This window comes from Ictidomys tridecemlineatus, chromosome 8 (genome assembly GCF_052094955.1).
Source record: "Ictidomys tridecemlineatus isolate mIctTri1 chromosome 8, mIctTri1.hap1, whole genome shotgun sequence".
Classification (NCBI taxonomy): Eukaryota; Metazoa; Chordata; class Mammalia; order Rodentia; family Sciuridae; genus Ictidomys; species Ictidomys tridecemlineatus.
The window spans coordinates 136,397,454-136,420,589 of record NC_135484.1 but is presented as its reverse complement, the minus strand read 5'-3'; the positions used below and the strand labels follow the sequence as shown (position 1 = coordinate 136,420,589).

The 23,136-nt window shown below is 43.2% G+C and overlaps 1 protein-coding gene across 5 annotated transcripts in view; it reads left to right on the top strand.

Moving 5' to 3' along the window:
* Positions 1–23,136, top strand: part of Slc22a23 (solute carrier family 22 member 23) — a 179,975-nt gene that overhangs the window by 28,991 nt on the left and 127,848 nt on the right. For 4 of the 5 annotated variants that reach the window (XM_078020485.1, XM_013359640.4, XM_078020487.1 and 1 more), the window contains exons 2-3: positions 10,126–10,229; positions 15,957–16,111. In XM_078020485.1, the coding sequence (XP_077876611.1) occupies positions 10,126–10,229; positions 15,957–16,111 (259 nt within the window). Of the gene's footprint in view, positions 1–10,125; positions 10,230–15,956; positions 16,112–16,285; positions 21,521–23,136 lie in introns of those variants that run through there. The other variant, XM_078020488.1, reaches the window with a different exon arrangement.

The window sequence follows — 23,136 nt, the reverse complement described above, 5'->3', positions numbered from 1 at the left end:
TACCTTAGCATGGGAACCAGTTTCTATACACAAAATTCATTTATGTCTCATCTATACCTTATATGCATGGCCTGGAGGTTATTTTACAGTGTTTTTGGTGGGTCTGCATTTTGACTGCTCCATCATATGAAGACAGGTGTGGAATTTTCCACCTGTGGCTTCATTGCTCAAAGTTTTGGATTTAGGGGCATTTTGTATAATTGGAGTCAGGATGCTCAAACCTGTACTGTGATATCGTTGTTGTTGTTGTTATATTGTGGCCCTGGGCATGGAACACAGGGCTTTGCACAAGCTAGACAAGCTCTCTCCTATTGAGCTACGTCCCCAGTCCAATATTATTATTTTTAATAGCTGCCATTTACTGAATGCCTGCTATTCACAGACACTTCACAAATTATTTTTGTTTAGTCACCATAACAATGAAATGATGCCAGAGCCTGTCCTGTTTTCACCACAGTACTTTACTTCCTTGTATATGAAGTGTACTTGGCGAGAAAAATACTGAAGCCTATAGCCACTTAATACAGATCAAAGAAATATTCTTTTTTGTTTGCATTTCTTTGAATTTATTGAGTGGCAAAGTACTTTTTTTTTTTTTTTGGAACCGGGGATTTAACCCAGGGTACTTTGCACTGAGCTCATCCCCAGCCCTTTTTATTTTTTGAGACAGGATCTCACTAAGTTGCTTATGGCCTCAACAAGTTGCTGAGGCTGATTTTGAATTTTTGATACTCCTGACTTCGCCTCCTGAGTCCTTGGGATTACAGGTGTGCACCACCACGCCCTACTAAAGTATGTATGTTTTAATCAGATCTGGATTTATAATCTTTTTAAGAGCCATTTGATCTTGGAGTAGTTGTTGCACCTCTCTCCACCTCAGTTTCTTCCCCTACAAAATGGACACAGTGGTGATAATGCCCCTGCGTGAAGCCTGTCAAGATGACTGGAAGCTTAGAGGCTTGCAGTGTGCCTAGCACCTGATCAATTCCTAACTAATCTCAGTTTCCTTTCTTCTCATAGAACAATGCTTAATCTACATAATAGATCTGTTCTATTAAAAGAGAATTTCTCATTGTTTTAAATAAATTTCTCATATACCCAATTTTCTATTGGCTTTAATGATAAAACCAGAAATATCTTTCCCTAGGGGAAAATTATCCAAAGTGAAAAGTTGGGCGGAAACATTTAAAAGCCATATTGCCGGTATAAATTTTGTGTAATAATTATATATTAATTATTTAAATTGTATTTGAAGAAATAATCAGGAAGGGGATTAAGAAGATAAATAGCATGGCACAGTGAACACAAGCAAACATAAAGAGTATTCCAACTTCCAGGAACAGTAGTTACTGCATGAGCATACATCCTTGTTCCTACCTCCCATGTGCCAGGTGTTAGCTTGGGTCCAAGATACAGAGGAACAACACAGGGAGGCTTTCTTTCTTCAAGAAACTCACAGATAGTGCAAGAGATTGGAAACTTCCTATAAAAGGCCAAATAGTAACTAACTTTTGGCTTTGTGGGCCATGGGGTCTTTTCTGCAACTGCTCAAGTCTACCATTGTAGCACCAAAGCTGCCGTAGAGAATATGTCAATGAAGAATAACTGTATGTCAATAAAACTTTATTTACAAAAACAGGCTCATGGCCATATTTGACCTGTGGGGTACAGTTTGCCAACCCTGAACTTGTGGAAGAAGGACCTGTCAACAGGCAATTAAATTATATTTTGTCTAGGTGTTTACCATTAAATAGTGTGTAATAATTACATATTAATTATTTAAATTGTATTTGAAGAATTACAATTAAATAATTAAATAGCCCAGGGAGAGCACTCAATTAAGTTAATTGAACTTGATAGGAATATGGAACTATAGTCATTTGTATATTTGTAATTGCACCCCCTTACTCTTTTCATTTCATCATGTGCTTATAAAGATAACAAAAACTCACTGAGAGGAAAAAAGAAATGCAAGCAGTTCAGCAAGGTTCCCATGCTTAGACCGACAGGTGATGAACAGTGCTCAGCAACTTTGGTTGAAGTGAGACTCATCTTTTGAAGTAAGTGTTGAGCCAGAAAAGTCAGGGTGGGAAGGATTGTGGGTATTGTGGGGGTGGGGGGTGGAAGATCAATTTGGGAGAAGGGGTCCAGAGGCCCTTTGGGAGCTGGTGAGGGCTTTGGCATGACTGGGTCATGACAAAGGTTGGTGGGAGAGATGGCAGTGAGAGAAGATGAAAGAGGTTTGTGTGGCACAGCGTGCAAGTAGGAGGTGAGATGACGCAGGTCGTGGGGCGGGCAGGGGCTTGACAGGGCCATGTTATGTCAGAACCATCGCCTGTGGCAGGAGGAAGCCAGGGAGCCAAAGATGATTTTCCTTTGACCTCCAAGTTCTCTCCGTGATCCATCATCTGGGTCATTAAATTCTTCCCATTCCAAGAATCCCCTGATGGGACGATCAGAAGGTCCCCACACTTGTCTCCTTTCCAGAGTGGGTTGGTATGTCTTCAGTATTCATGTGATAGTCCGGTTCTGTCCAGCCCTGGGGTACACTAGATATCCCCTGGTAACGTAGGAAAATAGGGTTTGAATTGCTCAGGAGAACAGTGTTCAAGTTACTTCCTATGTCCCAGCGTGCTAGAAGCCCGTGTGCTGATTTCACGGAGGGCCTCAATAGTTGCTCTGTCTTGATGCCTCGGGCTGTGGGATGGGTTTCTCCTGGGGTTCTCTCTTTCTCCCCCCACCCCCCACCCTCCTAGGCCTCCCTACAGAGCTTCCTCTTCATTTCCTTTCTCACAGGTAGTTGGCGAGGGCCATTAGTAAAACATCCATTGCAGATTCTGGAACCAGGATTCTTCAAGGTTTTGATCGATAAACAGCCATCGCTTATTAACAACCTCTGCAGCCTTATGGGGATCTGTTCAGCTTCCTCAAATGCCACAGAGGGCTTGAGACCAAATGAACAAGAACATCCAGTAAAGCTTACCACCATGGACACCCTTGTTTCCTTTAAGGCGAAGGAAAAGTGATTCCCTGTATTGCTTTCCCAGAGAGAGTCCCACCTCAACTCAACCGAGGGTGTGTTCAGGTGGTTATTTTTGTTTCCCTTTTAAAGTCTCCTGGAAAGCAGTTCTACATCTCTAGCCTTTTTAAAAAGGGTTCAGATTCAGTGAGAATGGGGAAAGCCTGTGTCAGTACATGAAGCATCGAGGTTCCCACTCCTCCAACACCAGGAAGCCGCATTTTGAAAAAGGAGGCAGGCAATAGGAGACAAAGATGTGAAAAGATAGACCGGGGCGTTGGGTTTAGAATTACCATGTAAGTCCCCCAAAAAGGCACTACATGAAGTTTAAGAATTCTGCCCAGCTCCCCTGCTGTGGCAGTTTAATAGGCGAGGCATATGCCCCATCTAACCTGGACAAGCTGGCCATTGAGTTTTGCTACAGTTTCCTCCCACAGGCCCTGGTTATGATTTTGGCACTAAGAATGAAAGTTGAGGAGCAGTTTGAGTGACAGTTAACGGGAAACAGAGAAACCAAACTTAAAAATTCCCCCCGAGTACCTGGCAAAGATGTTTATTATGTCATTTAAGGAAGCTTGCAAGTATGCCAACCCTAATTGGCACTTGTGTTGGCTACCGTTGACAGCAAGCCTCCTAAAATTGGAGGATGAGCTGAGAGGCAAAAAGCAGAGAGTAATTTGAGGTTTTCAAATCATGCAGTGTATCTTGAATTTTGATGGAGTCTTTTAAGAAAAAATAATCTGTATACGGCTAGATGCAAAATACTAAAAAAACACAGGCTCGCTTAGGCTGCCTAAATAGTAGCAAACGGACTTCATCAGTTCAGCTTCTGGATGGAGGCTGTTTCTTTGTCTGTCTGTGACTAATCCTCCAGGGCGGACTGTGTGTGTGTGTGCATGTGTGTTTGTGCGCGCATGTGTGCATGTTCTTGCCATTTCTTTTGTCTCTAGTTGAAAGGACTGCAGAGCACAGCAAACCCATGGTGTATGAAACACTGGTTCACGAGAGGCTGCCGAAATGCTATTTTAGGAGGAAAAAGAAAAGCACTAACTTCACATTTCTCCAAATTCTAGTGACCCAGTCAAGAGTTTTGTTTCGTTTCAGCCTTTGAAATTTTAAACAGTATTATCCTCTTTGTAGTATTGAACTGAAATATTTCCTTTTATCTCCACCGACTGTGCTCAGAGTGAGAACAGAGCGCTTGCTCAGTGATTGGGAAAACCCTGGTGGTTTGCTAATGGAACAGGCTCAAGCGGGGATCTCCACTTCAAAAGATGGAACTTTGGGGAAAATTTTCATTCAGTTCCCTAAGAAAAAAACACTTTTTGCTTTAGTTAATGAGCATTAGCATAAACTTCAGATGTGATTTATTCCAAATCACTTTCTTTTTTTTTTTTTCTTTTTAAACAATTTGAGGTGCTGGGGCTGTGGCTCAGTGGTAAAGTGCTTGCCTAGCATGTGTGAGGCACTGGGTTCCATCCTCAGCACCACATATAAATATATGAAGGTCCATTGACAACTAAAAGAAAAAAATTTTTTAAATAAAAAATTTGAAATTTCTTTATTTTGGGACAGTATCGGGCTGTGTTGCCCAGGCTGGTCTCAAACTCAATCCTGCCTCAGCTTCCTGAGTAGCTGGGCCTATAGGTGCACACCACTGGCCTGACCCTATTTATTTATTTATTTATATTTTTATTTTATTTTTGATGCTCAGGATGGAACTTACGTCCTTCCTTGCACATACTAGGCAAGTGCTTTACCACTGAGATGTATACGTAGTCCTATTTTGAAAATGTTTTGACCCAGTGGCTTAGGAGGCTGAGGCAGGAGGATCACGAGTTCAAAGCCAGCCTCAGCAAAAGTGAGGTGCTAAGCAACTCAGCGAGACCCTGTCTCTAAATAAAATACAAATAAGGCTGGGGATGTGGCTCAGTCGTCAAGTGCCTCTGAATTCAATCCCCAGTGCAAAAATAAAAATAAAAAAAATAAAAAGTTTTGACACCCAAGCCATTTCAAAACAAGCTTCCTCTTGGCCTGCTGCTTTAGAGTGTGTAAAGGTACATATTCTTGAAAAGATTTTGCCTTTGTTGGTTATGTTCTTAATGATAATTCATCTTACCCTCACCACCACTTTGGGGAGAATTCCTCTTATTTTAGGGCTCACAGGTTACTTGTAGAATATTTAGAAACGTATCAAATGGAAAATAAAACTCAGCCTTAGTACCATTCTCAGTTTTGATATTTGGGATGCCCTCTAACTTTCCCCTGCAAACGTCTCTCATATTCATCACTTTTCATTCCGAGGCATTTTCATAGTTCTGTATCACAGGGTTTTTCTCAGTCACTGGTTTTCACGAGCCAGATTTTGAATGGCTGTGTAATGTCACCAGGCATTCACTCAGGTCTGAGGTTTTGCTCCTGTGAGTTAAAATCGGTGAACATTATTGCACAAGGACCTCCATGGGCCTCTCTGATCTGTTCTTTGGGGAAAATTTCCAAGAAAAGGAATTGCTGGGATACCTGTTTTTAAAGACATGTGCTGCCTGTTGCCAAATTGCCTTCCAGAGAAGCAGTGCCTGTTCACCCTCCTTCTACGGTTGGCACCTCATTATGTCTCCTGCATCTTGAGGATATTTTTTGAAAAAAAAAAAATTTGATAGCCAAAATATTATGCTTTGATTTTCATTAGCAGAATCTAACATTTCCTGGTGTTTTTAGAAGCATTTCTGCTTCTTATATTTTGTCCATTGTCTGGGTGTTTAACCCGTTTCTAGTTCGAGTACTAGTCCATATTGAGAAAAAAATATATTTGAGAGAGAAAACCTAAAAAAAATATTAATACTCATTAAATGTTTAGGGTGTTAATGTTCTATGGATATAGTTTACAAATTTAAGTATTTATAACTTGGTTTATGGCATTTTTGATGGCTAGAAGTTTTAAATAAAAGTTAAAATTAATAATAAAGTAGTATCGGTTAAAGTATCATAAAATCTACCAGTCACTTTTTTTAGGTTATTTTTTCCCCCTTAGTTTTTATCCATAGAATTTTCATCTCCAAAGTCAGATAAGTAATCTATTTTCCTCCAATTATTTTAAGGTTTTATTTCTTGTGTTCTATCCTTAAAATACATAGGTACAAAATAGTCTACTAGAATTTTTTTACCTCTTTTTTTTTTTTTTTAAACAAAGTATGTAGCAACCAACGTGCAGGGTGTGAAACACAGACACACATTTTAGAGTCATTGTCTCCCCATTCAGTCCTGGCCCAAAGCTCCCTTGGGCATCACCATGGAGTGTCCCATGGGAGAACAGTGGCTCAGAAGTTGAAGCTGAGATGATGAAATGGGGCTATGATGTGACTGCTTTTATGATCTTGTTAAATCTGCAGATGAAGTGTTAACATGCTTCATTAAAGGGTTGCTTTCATTGTTCTCAAGGAAATGGATTTGACGAGACTCTTGCATTGTTCAGGAGGGTGAGGCTGGAAACCTGGCTCACATCTTGCCCCGCCAACACCATCCCAAAGAAATTTAATCGGGGAACGGGGTTCAGTTTGCAAATAACAGAAACCATTCTTGAGTATTTCAGGAGCTATGTATTTATTTATTTATGTTTTTACTTTATTTTATTTTTGATGCTCGGGATGGAACTTGGGGACCGAATACAGGAAAACAGTGCTCACTGCATTGCTAGAGCAGCTGCAAGCTGGGGCTCTGGAAAGATTCCCAGCACAGTGCCCTAGAACTAGCCTGCCGGGGAGTCTCAGTTAGGAACCTGGAAATCTGGGAGCCACGCCCCCAACCACTGGCTCCAGAATCACACTTCCTTGGCCACTGCTAGAACTGTTGGCTCCAAGACCCCCCAAAACCTGCTGGGTCTGTACCACTTACCCCTCTTGACATTCTTCCTAATTCAAGGCAGTCCAGGAATCAGAAGTAGGCTAAACACTGAGAGTTGTTCTGGGGTGTGCACCCGACCAGCAGACCCTAAATCTTACCTGAAACCTTCACTGTAAGGAGGTCTGGTAGTGTTATTTTCAGACCCGCAGGAACACACACCTGAAGGAGGGTGGACTCTCAGGTGAGGCGTGAATGCCTGTTGTTGATATGTTCGGGGTGTGTTTGGAAGGTAGAATCTGCTAAAATTGCTGGTTGATTTAATGGGGAGAAAGAAAGAGAGGTTAGCAGAGTAATGTTGGAGATTTAAAAAAAAAAATAAGCATTATTCTCATCAGATTTTTTTTTTTAATGTTAAAAATTCACGTAGCCTTGGCTTCCTGAATGTGACCAATTGTCACATCTTATCTGTGTCGATGTGAACAAATTTGAGAGCCAGGTGATCTCAAAGTTTCCTCATACTTCTGAAATTCTTTAGAATTCTTTAAGAGATAGCACTCTGTTGGAACATATTTTACTTTCCTGGTACATGTTTGTCATTACCAGAAGTAGAAGTTAAACAAGGGAGGCAGCTCAGCAGAGTCCTTCGGCCTGGCCCTACCCAGCCCAATGGAATGTGCCTCTAGGGTGGGCCTCCAGGATTACCAGGGTGTTGTTTTTAGGCGGGTCCCCAGGCTTGAGTAACCCTTATCTTGGTAAACCTGCTGGGACCTCCCAGTCCCTCTGCTTGTTGATTCAGATAATGCTCCCCATTCCTGCATCTAATTGAGGAGGGTTTAAGGCACCACCCAGGTGGCTGGTGACTGCCTTGTACTAGAATCCCAGGCCCCCTCCAAGGGGGGTGGGTACCCATAGGCTGAGATTGGTGATGTCACTCAGTACTTCTACCCCGTCTTGCTTTCCTTACAGGCCTGATGAGCCAGTCTTCCGGTGGCGTCTTACTTTTGGACTGCAGCATTGTTAATTGATAGGGGTCGTGTTGAGGTGATCACCGAACAACTTATTAGGTAGCAACTAAATTGGGTTATGGCTGCCCAAGGCCCCGAGTAGTAATTGTTCAGGTGGCTGAACGGGCAACAGCATTGGCCATTTTCTCCATTCCCCTGAATGCTTTTATTGAAACCTCTCACTTCCCAACCATTTAGTATAAGCAGAATGTACTCCTTTGCATCGTTTAACCTCAAATAAACTCATCAATGGGAAGTGTTGGTGGAGACAGGGAAGTGTTTAAAAGCAGAGGGAATGATAGAGGCGGCAGCTGGTGCATTCCTCACCGGCAGCAGCTTGGGGTCAGGGCTTGCTCCTCTCCTGCCAAGAATGTGCCAGGCTGAGATTCACACAAGGCATGATGCGACTGAGAGATGAACTGAGAGATGAACCGTTACAGGTGTGTAAGCGTCTCTCCTCATAGACCATGTAAACTAAGCTAGGGAATAGAATGTACACACGCTGTTCATGGTAATGCTGTAACTCCCATTTTAAGGCAAATCCTTCCTTCCTGAAGTTAGAAGTAGGTTGCATGCCAAAAAAAAAAAAAGTCTTTATTATTAAAAATGCATTTTCTCCTAGAAACAGCATATCCGTGAATGTTGCTTTTCCAGGCTTGCCTCCAAAAGCCCACTTTAGACATCTTGGAGCTTTATACTTCTGCTCTGGCAGTCTAGAGGAAAAGCCAACTACCGTGTGTGTGTTTTTTACGCAGTGTAAGACACTCCCTGCTCTTGGGAGTTGATTGTTTAGAACCAAGCCTGGGATGGCAAAGTTCATGGGTTGCCTTATCATAGCAGGGAAAAGGCAGAACAGAACCCCTGGAGGTTCTCAGGGTCAGTCCAGGCAGAAGTGGGACCCATGTGATAGGCAGTGTGCCTTCCTGCTCTCTAGGCCAGGTGCCTTCCTCTGCAGCTGCTGGTGCTGACCTGAGCTTTCCCCAAATCCCTCTGAAGCTGAGACCCACAGCAGTATCCTCCAGGGCCCTCACCAGACTTTCCAGAAGTTGGGAAACAGGGGCAGGACCTGAATTTGCAAGGATCCTCTGCATTACACTCAGGGTCTCAAGGTGGTGGGGGAGGGAGACACTTAAGAAGACTGAGCTAAGTTCCAGCCCCCACCCAAGGCCTCGAACAGCCCTTTTCCTCGCCCTTCATGTCTCTGTTTCCAGAACACCTCTCGCTGGCATTCACAAATTCCACCCCTGTGTTGCATGTTCCCAGCTGAGTTTACCACCCCCACTGCTTGGCCTCCACCTACCTGGAGTGGAGACCCCCCAAATGGAAGCTTAACTACTTTTTTGCCCCAGCAGCAGGACATCTACATACCACTGAAGGTGGGCATCAGCACAGAATAGCAGGGATGGGCATTGCAGTTTCCAGAGTGCTAGCCGGGGTGAGGGGGTGGGGGTTCCTGTCTGTCTGCCCTCTGACCCAGAAGTAGTCTTGAACACATGTCACGTGGCAGGAAAAAACACTGGTTTGTCTCTTAATTCTACAAACGGGAAAGGAGAGGAATTGGAGGACCATTTTTATTTATCAAATTAAATAATAAAAAATTGTACAAAATAAACTATCATATTTACTTTTTGACTGGCTTTCTCTCCAAGTAGCGCAGCTACCTTTATAGAGCAATAAAGAAAAACACCAGGTACATTTAGAAGGAAGAAACAAGAATGTTTAGTTAAAGTTCATATTTTAACATTCACCATTAACTCCTGCCTTTATTTCTAAAGCTACAGTGTGGGGAGGGTTGTGGGGTAAAAATGCAAAAGTCACTCTTTATTTCCTTGTGTCATTATAGCACCCTGGGTTGGTAAGTCTTCCCATCTCCTGGGTGGCTGTAGTAGCTCTGCTGGGGTGGGGTGCTGCTCATCATGGGCACTGGTCATCAGTGACACCCCATCTCCTTAGCTGGTCCCTCTTTCTTCGTTCCCTGTGGCCATTGGAACAGAAAGAATATATATTCTCAAAATTTCATGAATCACTCCTTTCAGAGTTTGATAACCCATTCCAGATAAAAACACTACATTTTGTTTTATGGTTAAATTGCACTTTTCATTGAATTTTCAAAAACATTAATGAGACTTTTAATGACTGACGCGACATGGCTCTGACACCAGTGCCATGGTCCTCGCAGGGTTATTGTATTGCCCTTATGATTGAGTACAACTAGGTCTGTATATGTGTCTCTCTGATTATTTTTTATTTGCCCCTCTCTAGTGGGATCTTGTGTGTGATAATGCCTGGAAGGTCCATATCGCTAAGTTCTCCTTACTGGTTGGATTAATCTTTGGCTACCTAATAACTGGATGCATTGCTGACTGGTGAGTACCAACATGCCTTCCGCACGAACCTTTGGGAGCCACAGCACGCCTTTGCTGGCTAAAGAGAAATGGTCATTGTTAGCATATTGTTACTGTGTCTTTTTTCTATCCTGGTGTTGATACCAGAGCCAGAGCCAAAGCTGCCACCTTGGGGAATGCTAAACTAAAAGGATTGGTCAGTGCACATGATGAACCATTTGGAAGTGAGAATTTAAATTCATGCAATTTCTCTAACTGCTAGAAAATAGCAAAACCAGCCTGCAGCCTCATCTACTACTGACATTCGATGTTTAGTAAGGAGGAACTTGAGGCCTCAGGTGTAGGACTCTATGGGCTGCAATGAGGGGTAGATGCACACAATGCTTTAAAAACTAGAGGGGATCCAGGCTCAGTGGTGTGCATCTATAGTCCCAGCTACTTAGGAAGCTAGACAGAGGATCACTTGAGCCCAGGAATTTCCAGGATTCCCTGAGTAAACATGGTGAAACCCTGTCTTAAAAAAAAAAACGAATAAACAAATAGGGGAAGGACTAGAGACCTTCGTCCACATGGACTGAGCGGGTAAGGCAGCTCTGGTTAGCACCTCAAAACATCATACATACTTTAGAACAGTCCTTTACAAAATGCCCCGTGGGCTTCATGCGGAAGGAAGGCCTTAGAAGATGGTAGCATTTGGATGATGGGTGGGCGCTGCAGACGGGGGAGGAATCGTGAAGAGAGGCCAGGGTGAAAGCACTTTATCTGGGTGGGTGAGGAAGTGAGGTTGCCTTGAGCAGAGTGTGTGTTTCAGGATGAGGTGATGAAGTTGTCCGGTAGAGATCAGGAGGGGAAGATGGTAGCTGAGTTATTAATGATGATAATGACTATGATGTCATTAGCATCTCACACTGATTACTGTGTACCGGGCACAGCGCCAGACATTCCCAGACATGTAACAATCCCATCCTCCGACACCCCTGTTGGGTAAGAGCTATTACTACCTGTTTTCATCATTGAAAAGTCGAAGCATAGAAGTTTAGGTAAATCCCCAAGTTCACCCCACTTTAATCTGGAGAGCCAGGACTCGACACCAGGCCACCTGACCCCAGAGCCCGTGTCTCTCCACCGGTGTGCCACAGCACTTTTATTAAGGGTATTCTGTGGTACAGAGAGACAGTTGTGCAATGTAAGGCTCAAGGACAGGCGCTGCAGAGCGGGTCTCTCCCTTTCCACTCTTTTTAAAGGAATTTTGGTTTTGGTTTTGTTTTGTTGTTTTTCATGAGTCAGCACATCTTGGGCCTGATGACATAATAAGGGCCAAGAATAATATGGAACAAACTGTGTATGTCTTTGTGATGCCCTTTCTACCCTGGTTAACTGAGAAAGCTGGCTCAGGCAAAAGCAAGGAGCCCAGAGCAGACAGCAGCAGAGGATTCAGAGGCCACTTTAAAGCTGTGGAAATTTCCTTCCTGAAGCTAGTGTCTATTTGTGAGTTCCTTGTGTGAACATATAATGTGATTTCCTGTGTGCCCAGAATCTGCTAAATCATCACTTGTAAATGCTTCATATGGACACCTACCCTGTGGACGGTAATAGAAAAGTCATCAGCGACCTCAGGGGATGTCTGCTGGGGGCCCCTTTGGGGTTTTTGTTGTTTGTTTTGTTTTGCTTTTGAGGATAGGCAATAGGGCTTTTTGTTTGTTTGTTTTTAACCAAATGCATAGGTTTTTAGTATGAACTATACTAGTCTAAAATATCCTGTTTTTCAAAAATCTGCATCGAAATAAATTGGAAATATATATCAGTAGAATCCATGTCACCTTCTTTCTGAAAAAAAATGCAGACTTGATGCAGGTTTTAGTGTCCTTATTCAATGAAAGATTTAATAGGAAAGTAAATATGGGCTTTTATTAAATGAATTAGTCTCCAAAGGTCTAAGATGCTTCAAGGCTGTTTTTGTGACATCGTATTCTTGCACATCTTGCCAAATGGCCTCCCTGGTCACACACCAGATGTAGGGACAAAAGACCAAGGTGCTTGGGTCTTCCTCTGTGAGTAGCTAGAAGTCTGATGTTGTAGTCACTTCTCTACAGTCATTTTCCCAGGTCGAGGTTGGGTAGACAAGCAGGCATGCTCTGGGGATTCAGAGGCAACTGCTTTGGGAGGTGTTTTGAACATTCTGAATGAGCCTCTCTTTCACTTTGGAAGTTTGGTGTTTTCCAACAACACCCACGCACACTTTTTTTTTTTTTTTTTTTTTTTTTTTTGGCATTTTACTCCTGCTTGAGCCTTGCTTAAAAGGAAATAAACCCTGTTAAGGGAACTCCAGACCTCACAGCTGGGGCGCCAGTTTCATGGCTGCAGGGGGAAGTGGATCAAGTCAGAGGCAAGCTTTCTAAGATGCAGTCAACATACAGGAAATTTAAATGTACACTGCTTTCTTTAAAAAGTCATGCTTTAGACCTGGGTTTTGTCTGGGGTGTATGATAGGAATGGTTAGGTGGTGTGTTAGTGCAGATGCAGGAGAGATGCAGGCCAGGGGTTGGGCCACCTCCCTGCCCTTGATTGCTCTGTTACAGGCTGTCCTGAATGTGTAATTATAGTTCATGGGCTGCACCCTTTGCCCTTGGACTCCTGTTGGCCAGTGGGGAATACAGGCTGCAGAGCCTCAGTGGAGAGGAGCCTGAGGTCAGGCATTGGTCTCTGAAGGGCTGGAAGGACTGCTGCCTCTTGTCAGGGGCCCTCCGAACAGCGCCTCTCTGCCACCCATGGCTGTCTGTCCGCAAGCTCCCTCCTGCTAAGAGCTACAAGGTTGAGCACTTTCCCTCCTAGTTTTTCTCCCAGTTTCCTCGCTCTTTTATAAATAATCCCTTTACAATCTCCTCCCATTACTTCCATGTCTATTTCCTATGGAGACCCCATATGGTTTCCTATGACTACTGTTACAAATTACTACATTCTTGGTGGCTTCGACAGCACAAAGCAATCATCTTACAGTTCTGTAGGTCACAAGTCCAACAAGGGTGTGCAAAGCAGTGCTCTTCCCTAGAAGCTCAGAGACAGGCATGTTCCCGCTGTTTCTGGCTCTCTAGGAACCAGACACGTTCTGTAGATTCTGTCCATTTTTTCAGAGCCAGAGATGGCAAGTCAAGACCTCATGCTGCCTTCTCTCAGGTTCCCTGTAGCCGGGGAAGGTGGTCTTGTAATAGGTCAAACCCACCACACCTCAAGGTCCTCCTTAACCTTAATCACCTGCAGAATCCCTTTTGCCCTGAATAGTAGTTCTGAGGATTAGGATGCGGACATCTTTTTGGGGGGTGGTGAGGGGGGCAGGTACCAGGGATTGAACTCAGGGCCACTTGATAGGGTCTCACTGAGTTGCTTAGCAACTCGCTTTTGCTGAGGCTGGCTTTGAACTCACGATCCTCCTGTCTCGGCCTCCCAAGCCTCTGGGATTATACACTGTGCCCAGCAGGACATAGACATTGTTCAAGGCCATTTTTCCTGCCAACCACAGATCCTAAGTGAAAAAGTCCTCTGCGTTGCAGACTGAGGAATATGATTTTACCAGTCATCTCCAAGGGATTCTGCCCTAGGCAGCCAGCTCATATTAGAACTCCAAGGCTTGTAACTGGCATGTATTGAACACTTGCTACGTCTCTTGAGTGTTTCCACACCCCTCAGCAACCCTGTTAGGTAGGTATTTTACTGCTTCTTGCAAAAGGGAACAGAAGCTCAGCAGGCACGGTTGGCCTTTTCTAAGGTCAGATAGTTTCAAAAGTGGTGTGAGCCTTGATTCACAACCAGGGCGCTCTAATTTCAAAGATGTTATATGCTCCACGGTCCCTAATGATAAGTTTTACTTACTGATTTTAGCAATCCTTTAGGAGGTACTTAGAATGGTTTCTGAAGATTAAAAAAATAAAATCAATCATCTTTTCTAAAACATGTCAGAACCAGTCAAGCCATGTTTGGCGAGTGTCAGGGACGTAGCCTGCAGGAAGAATGAGAGCAGAAACATTGAACTAGCTTCTTGGTAGTTCAGGCATTCTGGTCATGTCCATCATCTCCCTTCACCGACCATCTCAATAACTGCAAAAGGATGCTTAGCCTCATTTTACAGATGAGATAGGTAAAGAGAAATAAAACCAGGTTTTAGATTTTTGTTTGTTTTTCTTCATTTTAGGAAAACAAGCCATATTTTAAATTTATTTTTGTTCTTGAATGGAAAATGAATAAAATCATCTGGTAAGGTCTTTCCCAGTCATGACGACCCCACTGGTCAAGGGAAGTAAGGTCTAATATCTCTAGACAAGACCACTGATGTCCAACAACATTGAGCTGATAGCCTTGGCCTCATTTAACAAAACCCCAAGTGATGGATGGAGATGGTTAGAACCTTAGAAAGTTCTGAAGGACATGCTTCCCTGTTGTTTCTGCCCCCCTATTTTCTTAAGATTATATCTATCTCCTTCTTAGGGCATTCCTTACTGAGTGTCTTCTTTTTATTTTTTTCAAGAGCTTTATTGAGAGATAATTTAAATACCCATGGAAAGAGTACAAGTAAATGAGTTTTTGCATATTTGCAGAGTTGTGCTGAGTTTAACGCAGTTCCACTTCCCTTCCAAGGATGGTGGACACGTGCTCACAAACATCCACTTTCCATTCTCGTCCCCACCGCTGGGCAGCCACCTCTCCACCTCTGTTCCTCTGTATTTACCTTTTTCAGGCATTTTATTGGTACATAGATGCCTTGACATAAATATGCCCAGGATAGTTGTTCAGCTAAGCTGCGTGGTGTTTAGGGTACTGGACCTGAATTTGTTTGCCCCCTTCTTCATCGGTGAGCTCTCCTTCTGATCCAAGCCGGTCGTGTTACATATTAACTCATTTGATGAACTTAGTGCTGCGGTTTATTTCTGATTGAATTAATGAAGGTGGAAGGTTATCTTGGGGACATGGAGAACTAGTGAGTTCCGCATCCCAAGGGGCACCTCCATCCTCCCTCTCATCCCCACCCCAAAGCACATCGCCCCCACGTCACCAATCCTGCACTGGCCGGCCCCCGTGATCCACAAGTTTACTGTAACTGCTGCCCTTCCTGGGGGCTGATGGGGGAGCTCACTGTCAGGACCACAGTGGTTATTTAAGTTCAAGCCGTCTGGACTTAGTGTGTGATCTCTTGGACTTAGCATTTGCATTGACTCTTGTCATGTAGCTGAGACAGATTGGCAGTTGCCCTGGCCCGGGCTCTGCAGGCGGTGTGTAGGATCGGGCACCTGGCTTAGTTAACAACCTGGAGAAGATAACTAAAGCCTTTACTCCGTACCCATGTTGACTTTCTGGCCAGTTCCAAAGGTCAGAGATTTCTCAAGACGTTTCATGCTGGGTGTGTCCAGGTTTATGTTTGGGGAGTTAGTATTGATTTTGTTCCTCCTGCTTTGAATCATCCCTGTTTACACTCAGAAATAGACTCGGCAACAGGAATTGGGTTCATGTCTCAATCCTCTTTCCCAGTAGCTATTTGATCTGTGCTCCCTTCGCCCAGGATCAGGGGGTTGGGCTAAATGTCCCCAGAAGGCCTTTCTGTCCCTAGGAGTCCACGATCTAGGAAAGTGGGTCTAGACAGCATGAAGACTTTTAGTCCAGTACTCATTCAACATACACTGAGCACCTGCTGGGCCTTGGGTTTCAGGAGGGTCCCCATCCCGTTTAACAGTGACTCCTTTCCCCCCTCTCCCCACACAGGGTCGGCCGGCGGCCTGTGCTGCTGTTCTCCATCATCTTCATTCTGATCTTTGGACTGACTGTGGCACTGTCAGTGAATGTGACAATGTTCAGCACACTCAGGTTCTTCGAAGGATTTTGCCTGGCTGGAATAATTCTCACCTTGTATGCACTACGTAAGTAGAAACCTTCACGGCGACTGTTACAAGAATTAACAGAAGTATCATTGCCTACGCGTCTCTGGGAAAGATATCGTGCATGCAGGTTGTTTGGGTTGGCAACCCTTTAGAAGTACAAACTTTAGAGGCCTTGATGATTGTGAAAGAGGTTGGTTTTTTTTTTTTTTTTAGATGATACTGTCCAGCATTTACTTGATCCTTACCTCCAGCTTGGGCTCAGTGCCCATCATAGGACACAGAAGGTTGCACAGGGGCCTGGAGAAGCAGGGATCAGCCCGTAGCTGTTATGGAGTGGCTTCTGCTTTCCTTTGGAATTTTCTGCATTGATATTTTCTGTGCATTTCCAAATCCAGTGCATACTTGGGTATCCCTGTACTCGATTTCTTTTACTATAGGGTTTGGATTTAGCATTTGCATTGACTCTTCAAGTTTTTGTTTTTCCTCTTCTTTTTCCCCTCTAAGGCCATATGGAGTGCAAATTTTCTATATTCTCACATGCCCAGAGGTGACCTTAAGTAGTCTGGAATTGATCTCTAAGTGTTAGAAGAATAAATGGCAAGATTTGGTAGCATTTGCTTTTTTAAAAAGGGGATTAAGAAAGTTTTACTTCATTATTCCGTCATGTTTGTTGGCTGCATTACCTTTGCTGTCAAACGTTGATTATGTTTCACTTATTCGTTGTCGACTTTCTAGAAGGCAACCACATGCCATTAAAGAGAAGGAACATTTCAAGCATGGTGGATATTTCATGCTTTTTAGTCACTGAGTGGAAGAATCTTTGGGGAACACTGTAGGATAGTTTATGACATGTTTTGTCTTCCTCTCTCCCCTTGACAGTATGGGTAGAAGTCAGGTATAGATTTGGTAGCAGTTTCCATCACGATACAATAAGAATATTTGAATTCTCTTAAACATTCCTAATAAAAGACTTCTTTATGTAACGAAATTTTTGTTCCACCAGAAATATAATCAATTCATGACCTAGCTTTTTAGCTACAAGGAAAGAAGGGGTGGAGAAAAAAAGCTACAGGTATATTTTTCTGAATCCATGATTGGTGTTTGTGGCATCCTCTTCCAACATTTCACTGAATCGTAGTTTCTTGGGGATCATCTTTTCCAGTTTGTTTATGTTTATTTTGGAGCCCTCGTGGCTCGGAGAACTCTTTCAAAATGTGTGTGTGACAAGGTCAGCGGATCTAGGTGTCTGGCCGTTCTGTGGTTGTTGGGCTTGAAGGCCTCCAGACAAAGTGCCCATGATGTTCTCTGTGGCCCTGGTCCCTGTGGGTCTGTGCAGCACAACAGCTCACAGCTCTATTCCTGGGCAGTCTCCTGGCCCTGCTCTCTGTCTGATGGGATCTTGTCTCTGGGCAGCCATCCTTGTCAGACTGATTGTGGAGGGAGGATGGCAGTCCAGCCCTCCTCTGTGGACTCTCATTGAAGGATATAGTTCTGTACTTTGAGAGAACAGAATATCTGTGCTTTGCAGACAGTATAACCCCAGCCTCACCACCCCCAAGCCAACAGTGTTTAGGAAAAATTGCCTTACAGCAAAGATGGCATATTGGTTTTGTCTTGCATGCCAAGTGCGAAGGATGGCTTAAGGCTGCCGGAGAACGGGGAGACTTCTGAGGAAGGGCTCAGCAGAAGAGAACCCCTGGATCCATTAGCCAAGACAGCCAGGGCCAGGGAAGGGCTGCACATGTGACTGGCCTTTGCCATCTCAAGAGACTATCCCTGAATTAACACCAGACCAGGCATGATTTGAACCTGAACCTCATGTGTTTCAGATTTACGTAGAACCTCTTTACTGACTATGAATGACATCATTGTGCCGTGGGCCCTGTGAAACCTGTTGCTATATTTATCTTGCTGTAAAAAAAAAAATGATGCTAAAGACTTTTTATTAGATTAAATAGCGAGCTCTATAGTAGAAAGTTCTCTTCTACTTCAGAACTATACAAAGAGTGTGCTCATCCTAGGGAATCGCTTAGCTTTTATCTCCTAGGCAAAGAATCATATAACCTGGACATTGGCACATTTTTTTCCTGTAAAGGGCCAGCAAATAAATATTTCAGGTTTCATGGGCCATTTGGTCTCAGTTGCAGCTACTCAATTCTGCCACTGTAGCATAAAAGCAGCTATAAAGAATATGTAAATGAATAGGGGTGGCTGTGTTCCAATAAAACTTTGTTTTTGAAGCAGATGGTCAGCCAGATTTGTCCAGTGGGCCAGAACTTTTCAACCACTGACGTAATGAATTCATGTGTGGGCCTGATGATACCAGCTCGAAGTTCTGACCTCCCTTCCTAGTTTCGATTGGACTTCCTACTTTAATGTTTCCATTGTCCCATTTTCCTATCTCCATCATTTGTGTTATTTTATTACATGTATTTGTGTAAGCACTTTTACAATTGTTTGCCAGTAAAATGTGGTATAGAAAATAATGGTTGTGTTTTCTTAGATGTGGGTCTAACATTCAAACATGATGATAAATGCCATTGTCATAAAAATGTCCAGGTATCAACCGGTGGCCCACTGTCAGAGTTAAGAAAGCATCTGGAATAGCACAATTGAAATAAAGCAAAAGACTGTGACTTGGAGCTCAAGGAGAGGATAGTAAACAATGAAAATGAGGGGGATTTGTTTGGGAGATGGCAGAAGACCCATATTTGGCAAGGGTAGGAAACGGGGGTGGTGGCTGGGCTGGGGTAGCCCATCTTTTTGAATCATGGCAGTTTGGAGAACCCACAGGCTAGAGACGGGAAATTCAGAAAGATGCTCCTAGTCAACAGGGCAGGCTGACTACAAATTTCCAATTCATATGCTTGTTGGTGTTTTTAGGCATGCTTAGGTGAAACTTGAGTATTTGTTTTGCTTTAGGGAAATTTATTAATAAGTTGGGTCACAGGAGTAAAGGAGTTCCTAACTCTAAAGAAAAGTTTAAAACTTTGGGGCGTTGATTATTTGGAACTTACATTTTTAATGGTTCTAAGTTTTCTCCCCTTTTAATCAGGTTTTTATCTCAGTGCCTTTGCCTGACCTTTCTCATCACAGATCTGCACATCCTCCTTTTTTCAATCTTGCACATGCTTGGCCATGTAAATAGGGAAGTAACTATTCTTGCTGTTGTGATTTCTCGTGCAGCTTACGAGGAAGGTGGACGTGTCATTTTGAGAAATGCTGCTGACTTGTGAATGTTTTCTGCTTTATTTGCAAGTCTGCCCAAGAGTTTTTTTCTTTGTTCCCCCCACCACCTCGGCTTTGGATTTATTTGTTAAGGTACATTGTGGTTAAATATTCTACCCTTTAAACTTTTGTTTTCTTCAAGTTGCCAAAGTGAGAAGTAGTTGTGTAATTGGGACATAAAATAGAGACTGTTGGCATCTTCTCCGGAAGTCTTTACACAGAAGCAAAGTGTACATTGGCAGTAGCAACAGAGACTGGGCCATGCCAAGTGAGTTTATGCAGGGCCACAGGAGAGGTTCTTGCCTGCATATCTCTGAGACCATTGTGAGATGCTAAATAATTAAATACACTGGGGCTACATCAGTGGCTTAATGATTTAATTTTATAATATTATCTTTACCTCTGGACATACACACACACACACACACACACACACACATGATTTAGCCAATAAAGAACACAGACCAAGAAAAAGAAATAAGTAGATCACATTTCCACTTGTTTATGAAAATAAAGTCTTATCAAAAACTAAAGAGATGGTCACTTCTGAATTTAAGCAGTCATGGTGGACCGGGCTATGAATCCCTTTCCCATCCAGGATTCTATAATATCACAGGCAAAGGGACACAGCATTATCCAAGATGTATCTTTCTTCAAAAGAAGCGTCTGGTCATGGAAGTGTGAACTTGTAGCTCCAGCTACTGAGGAGACTGAGGCAAGAAGATGCGTTGAGCCCAGGAGTTTGAGGTCAGTTTGGGCAACATAGGAAGATCCTGTCCCCCACCCCCCCCCAAAAAAAAAAAAAACCCACCACCAACAACAACAAAAGAAGTCAAAGATATGATGATTTGTAAGAGAGAAATATATCATTTCATTTATTTATTTGATGGCAGGGATGGAACCCAGGCCTCATGAATTCTAGGCAATCACTTTACCACTGAGCTATACCCCCAGCCCATATTATTATCCCAATTTGAAATAATGAACAATGCCTTTTGCTAGCAGAGAGAACTTACTTAGTGTGGGCAAACAAATGAAACTTTTTTTTTTTTTCTTTTTTGGTCTAAAAGCAATGAAAAATTTTCCTGAAAATTCCTCTCAGAGGTGTTCTCATTATAATAACTCTCCTTGCCACTTACACAGCCTAAATAATTGGGTAAATTTTACCCATAATCAGGAAGTGACTCGAAATTTCTCAGATGGCTAAGTTACTGATTACTTTGCAAATTAGAAGCCAAGTCTTGACTTGGCTGGTAAATAGACTCAGAAAAAATCTTGAGTTTGCTCTGGGTCAGGTAGTGTTCTCCTTCTCACATGACATGATGGGTTTTAGACTCTCATTTGAAGTGGTTGAATAATTTCTGATGTGCTGATGTGAGGTGGCTTTTTTCTGCTTACTCACCTATATATTTTTATACTTCTGTTTTTCTGAAGTCCCGAAATTTGTGTTGTTTCATTATATGGCTTTGTGTAAACTGCCTAAAATTTGGGGACCTATTTTCATCAACAGGATGGTTAAGCATCACCACTGTGCTGTAAGATGTATTTTTTTAGTGGACTGAGCCAAAGGGCTCCATAGAGCGAGCTGTCCCTGTGGGGGACGAAAAGAATGGAGACTGTGCAGTTGGGCAGGCATGGCTCTGGCCACCATGTGGCTCACTCCTTCCTTCCTGGGAGCAAATGTTTGCATGACATTCAGGAAGCTCCTTGGTGGGTCTGTCTCTCTCTCTGAGAAGCCATTTCCTCCCTCCCTCTCTCCCTTCCTCCCTCCCTCTCTCTCTCTTTCTTTCTTTCTTTCTTCAAAAGAATTTTGGTTTGACCCAGGTTCAAAGGGCGCGTGACTGGGAAATCAGAACAGATCAGTCTCTCTCCATTTCTTGTTTCTGTCACTGGAAACCCATTACAAACCCCGCAGGCAAGTTGAGAAAAGCAAATGAGCCAATTTATAAGCAAAAAAAAAAAAAAAAAAGGAATGGCTCGCTTTCCCTCTACCACCCTGTCTTCCCTTCTAATTCCATCTCTGAGCACACAGAGCTGCTGGCGTCTGCAGGGGCTGGTGAGTGAGAGTAGAAGCACCTGGTGATGGAGTTCCGGTCCCTTGGGAGTTGGGATGCTGTGATGGCTATCGAGTGGCAGTGGAGCAGGGGCCACACATGCCACAGAGGACTCAATTTTCTCAAAGTTTACTAATCCTGCAAATTAAAGTTATTCAGACCTGTCTTTCTGTCCCTACTTACATGTTATCTAAAATCTGACTTTTTATAGATTTTCTCTGAAAAAGAATGCAAGTATCTGTATGTCTATAGGGAATGTAAGGATCTATTGTCTCACCTGCATGTTCAAAATGGAAAGATGAGGGCTGAGAAAGAAGAGTGGCCAACGGCATCACTGAGACCCACATGCCTACCTAGTCTTATTCCCAGAAGTTAGGGCAAGAAAACATGCATATGTTGCCTAAATGGATAGAAAGACATCAAAGTGCTTGTTTCTTTGGGTGTTTTGAATTGGGTAAAGATAGGTCTGTCTCAAAATCAGAGGGGGAGGGGAATAAACAGCAGATACAGGTAGCTGGATATTTTTAAATTAAGAAGATTTGGATGCCGTCTCCACATAGAGGAGGATGTTTTTAAATTGCACATACCTTATGGTCTAGGTTTTTTCCCAGACTGAAATCTTAATGGTGCATGTGCTTTGGTTTGAAACAAAACTGTCCACTATACTAAACCGGGAAGTGGAAAGATTTGGAAATCAGGAGATCTGATTTCCCACCATTGACTGGCTGTGACCATGACAGATGGCTTGATCTCTCTGAGCTCTCCTCTCCCTCTCTGGAATCGGCGGATGGGTTTTCAAACCAACCACATTCCATGGGAAACATGGGGACCCTTCCTAGAATAACTCATGGAGAAGAAAGGTGGGAAACAGAAGCAAATGGAACATTATTGGACCCCACTGTATCCCAGTTTAGAATCTCATGGCTTTAGCATCCTAAGTTCAACCATCAGCCCCCTTCCATGTTGAAATTTCACGTAGAGATGAAACTAGGGGTGCATGGTCCCACACTTGTGCCTTCCTCAATTCCACACTAAAATCTAGCTTTGGTGGACTTTTTTTCTTGCTCTCTGTGTAACACTGCATCAGGTAGATACAAAGGCCACCTGGGTAGAGATGCAGAGATAGGGTAGGATTAATGGTTAACAACTTCCCTTTCCCCAGGTTCTAGACCCTGCCCTCAAGTCATTAGCCTTGCCCTCACTGACCCCAACTCCTTTCTTCTCTCTTACCAAATATTTGCTTGTTGAGTTTGCAGATATATTCCAGGGATCCTATTATACCCCCTGGGATTTTCTTTTTTCCCATCTGGAAAGACAGGATGGGATGCAAAACTAAAAGCTGGGATGACTAGAAGAGGGAATCCAGGAATTTCAGGTATTCATTCAATATTGGACTGATGTTGTTTTGTTTTCTCATCCTTGAAAGAAGAATGAGAAAGATGAAATGAATCCATCACCTTGCAAGCAAGTGAAGAGCACGAGACTCCTTTAAAATAGCCAAAGGTCCTGGGTGGAAAGTAAAGTCGTTACACTGGGTTTGCCAAGACCCACTGTTTGTGAAGAGACATGATCTTGCCTGAGAGCATGCAGAGAAGTGTGACTTACCTGGTGTTGAGCAGCAAGCAATGAGTGTATCATGCCCGATGAGCTCTGCTTCAAATTGTATACTTTTTTTTTTTTTTTTTTTTGGTGACCTACATGGAAACAGAGGAGTATTTTCTCTTGCCCTCATTTACTCGATGTGTTAGTCAGCTGAACATGGCTGTGACCAAAATATCTGAC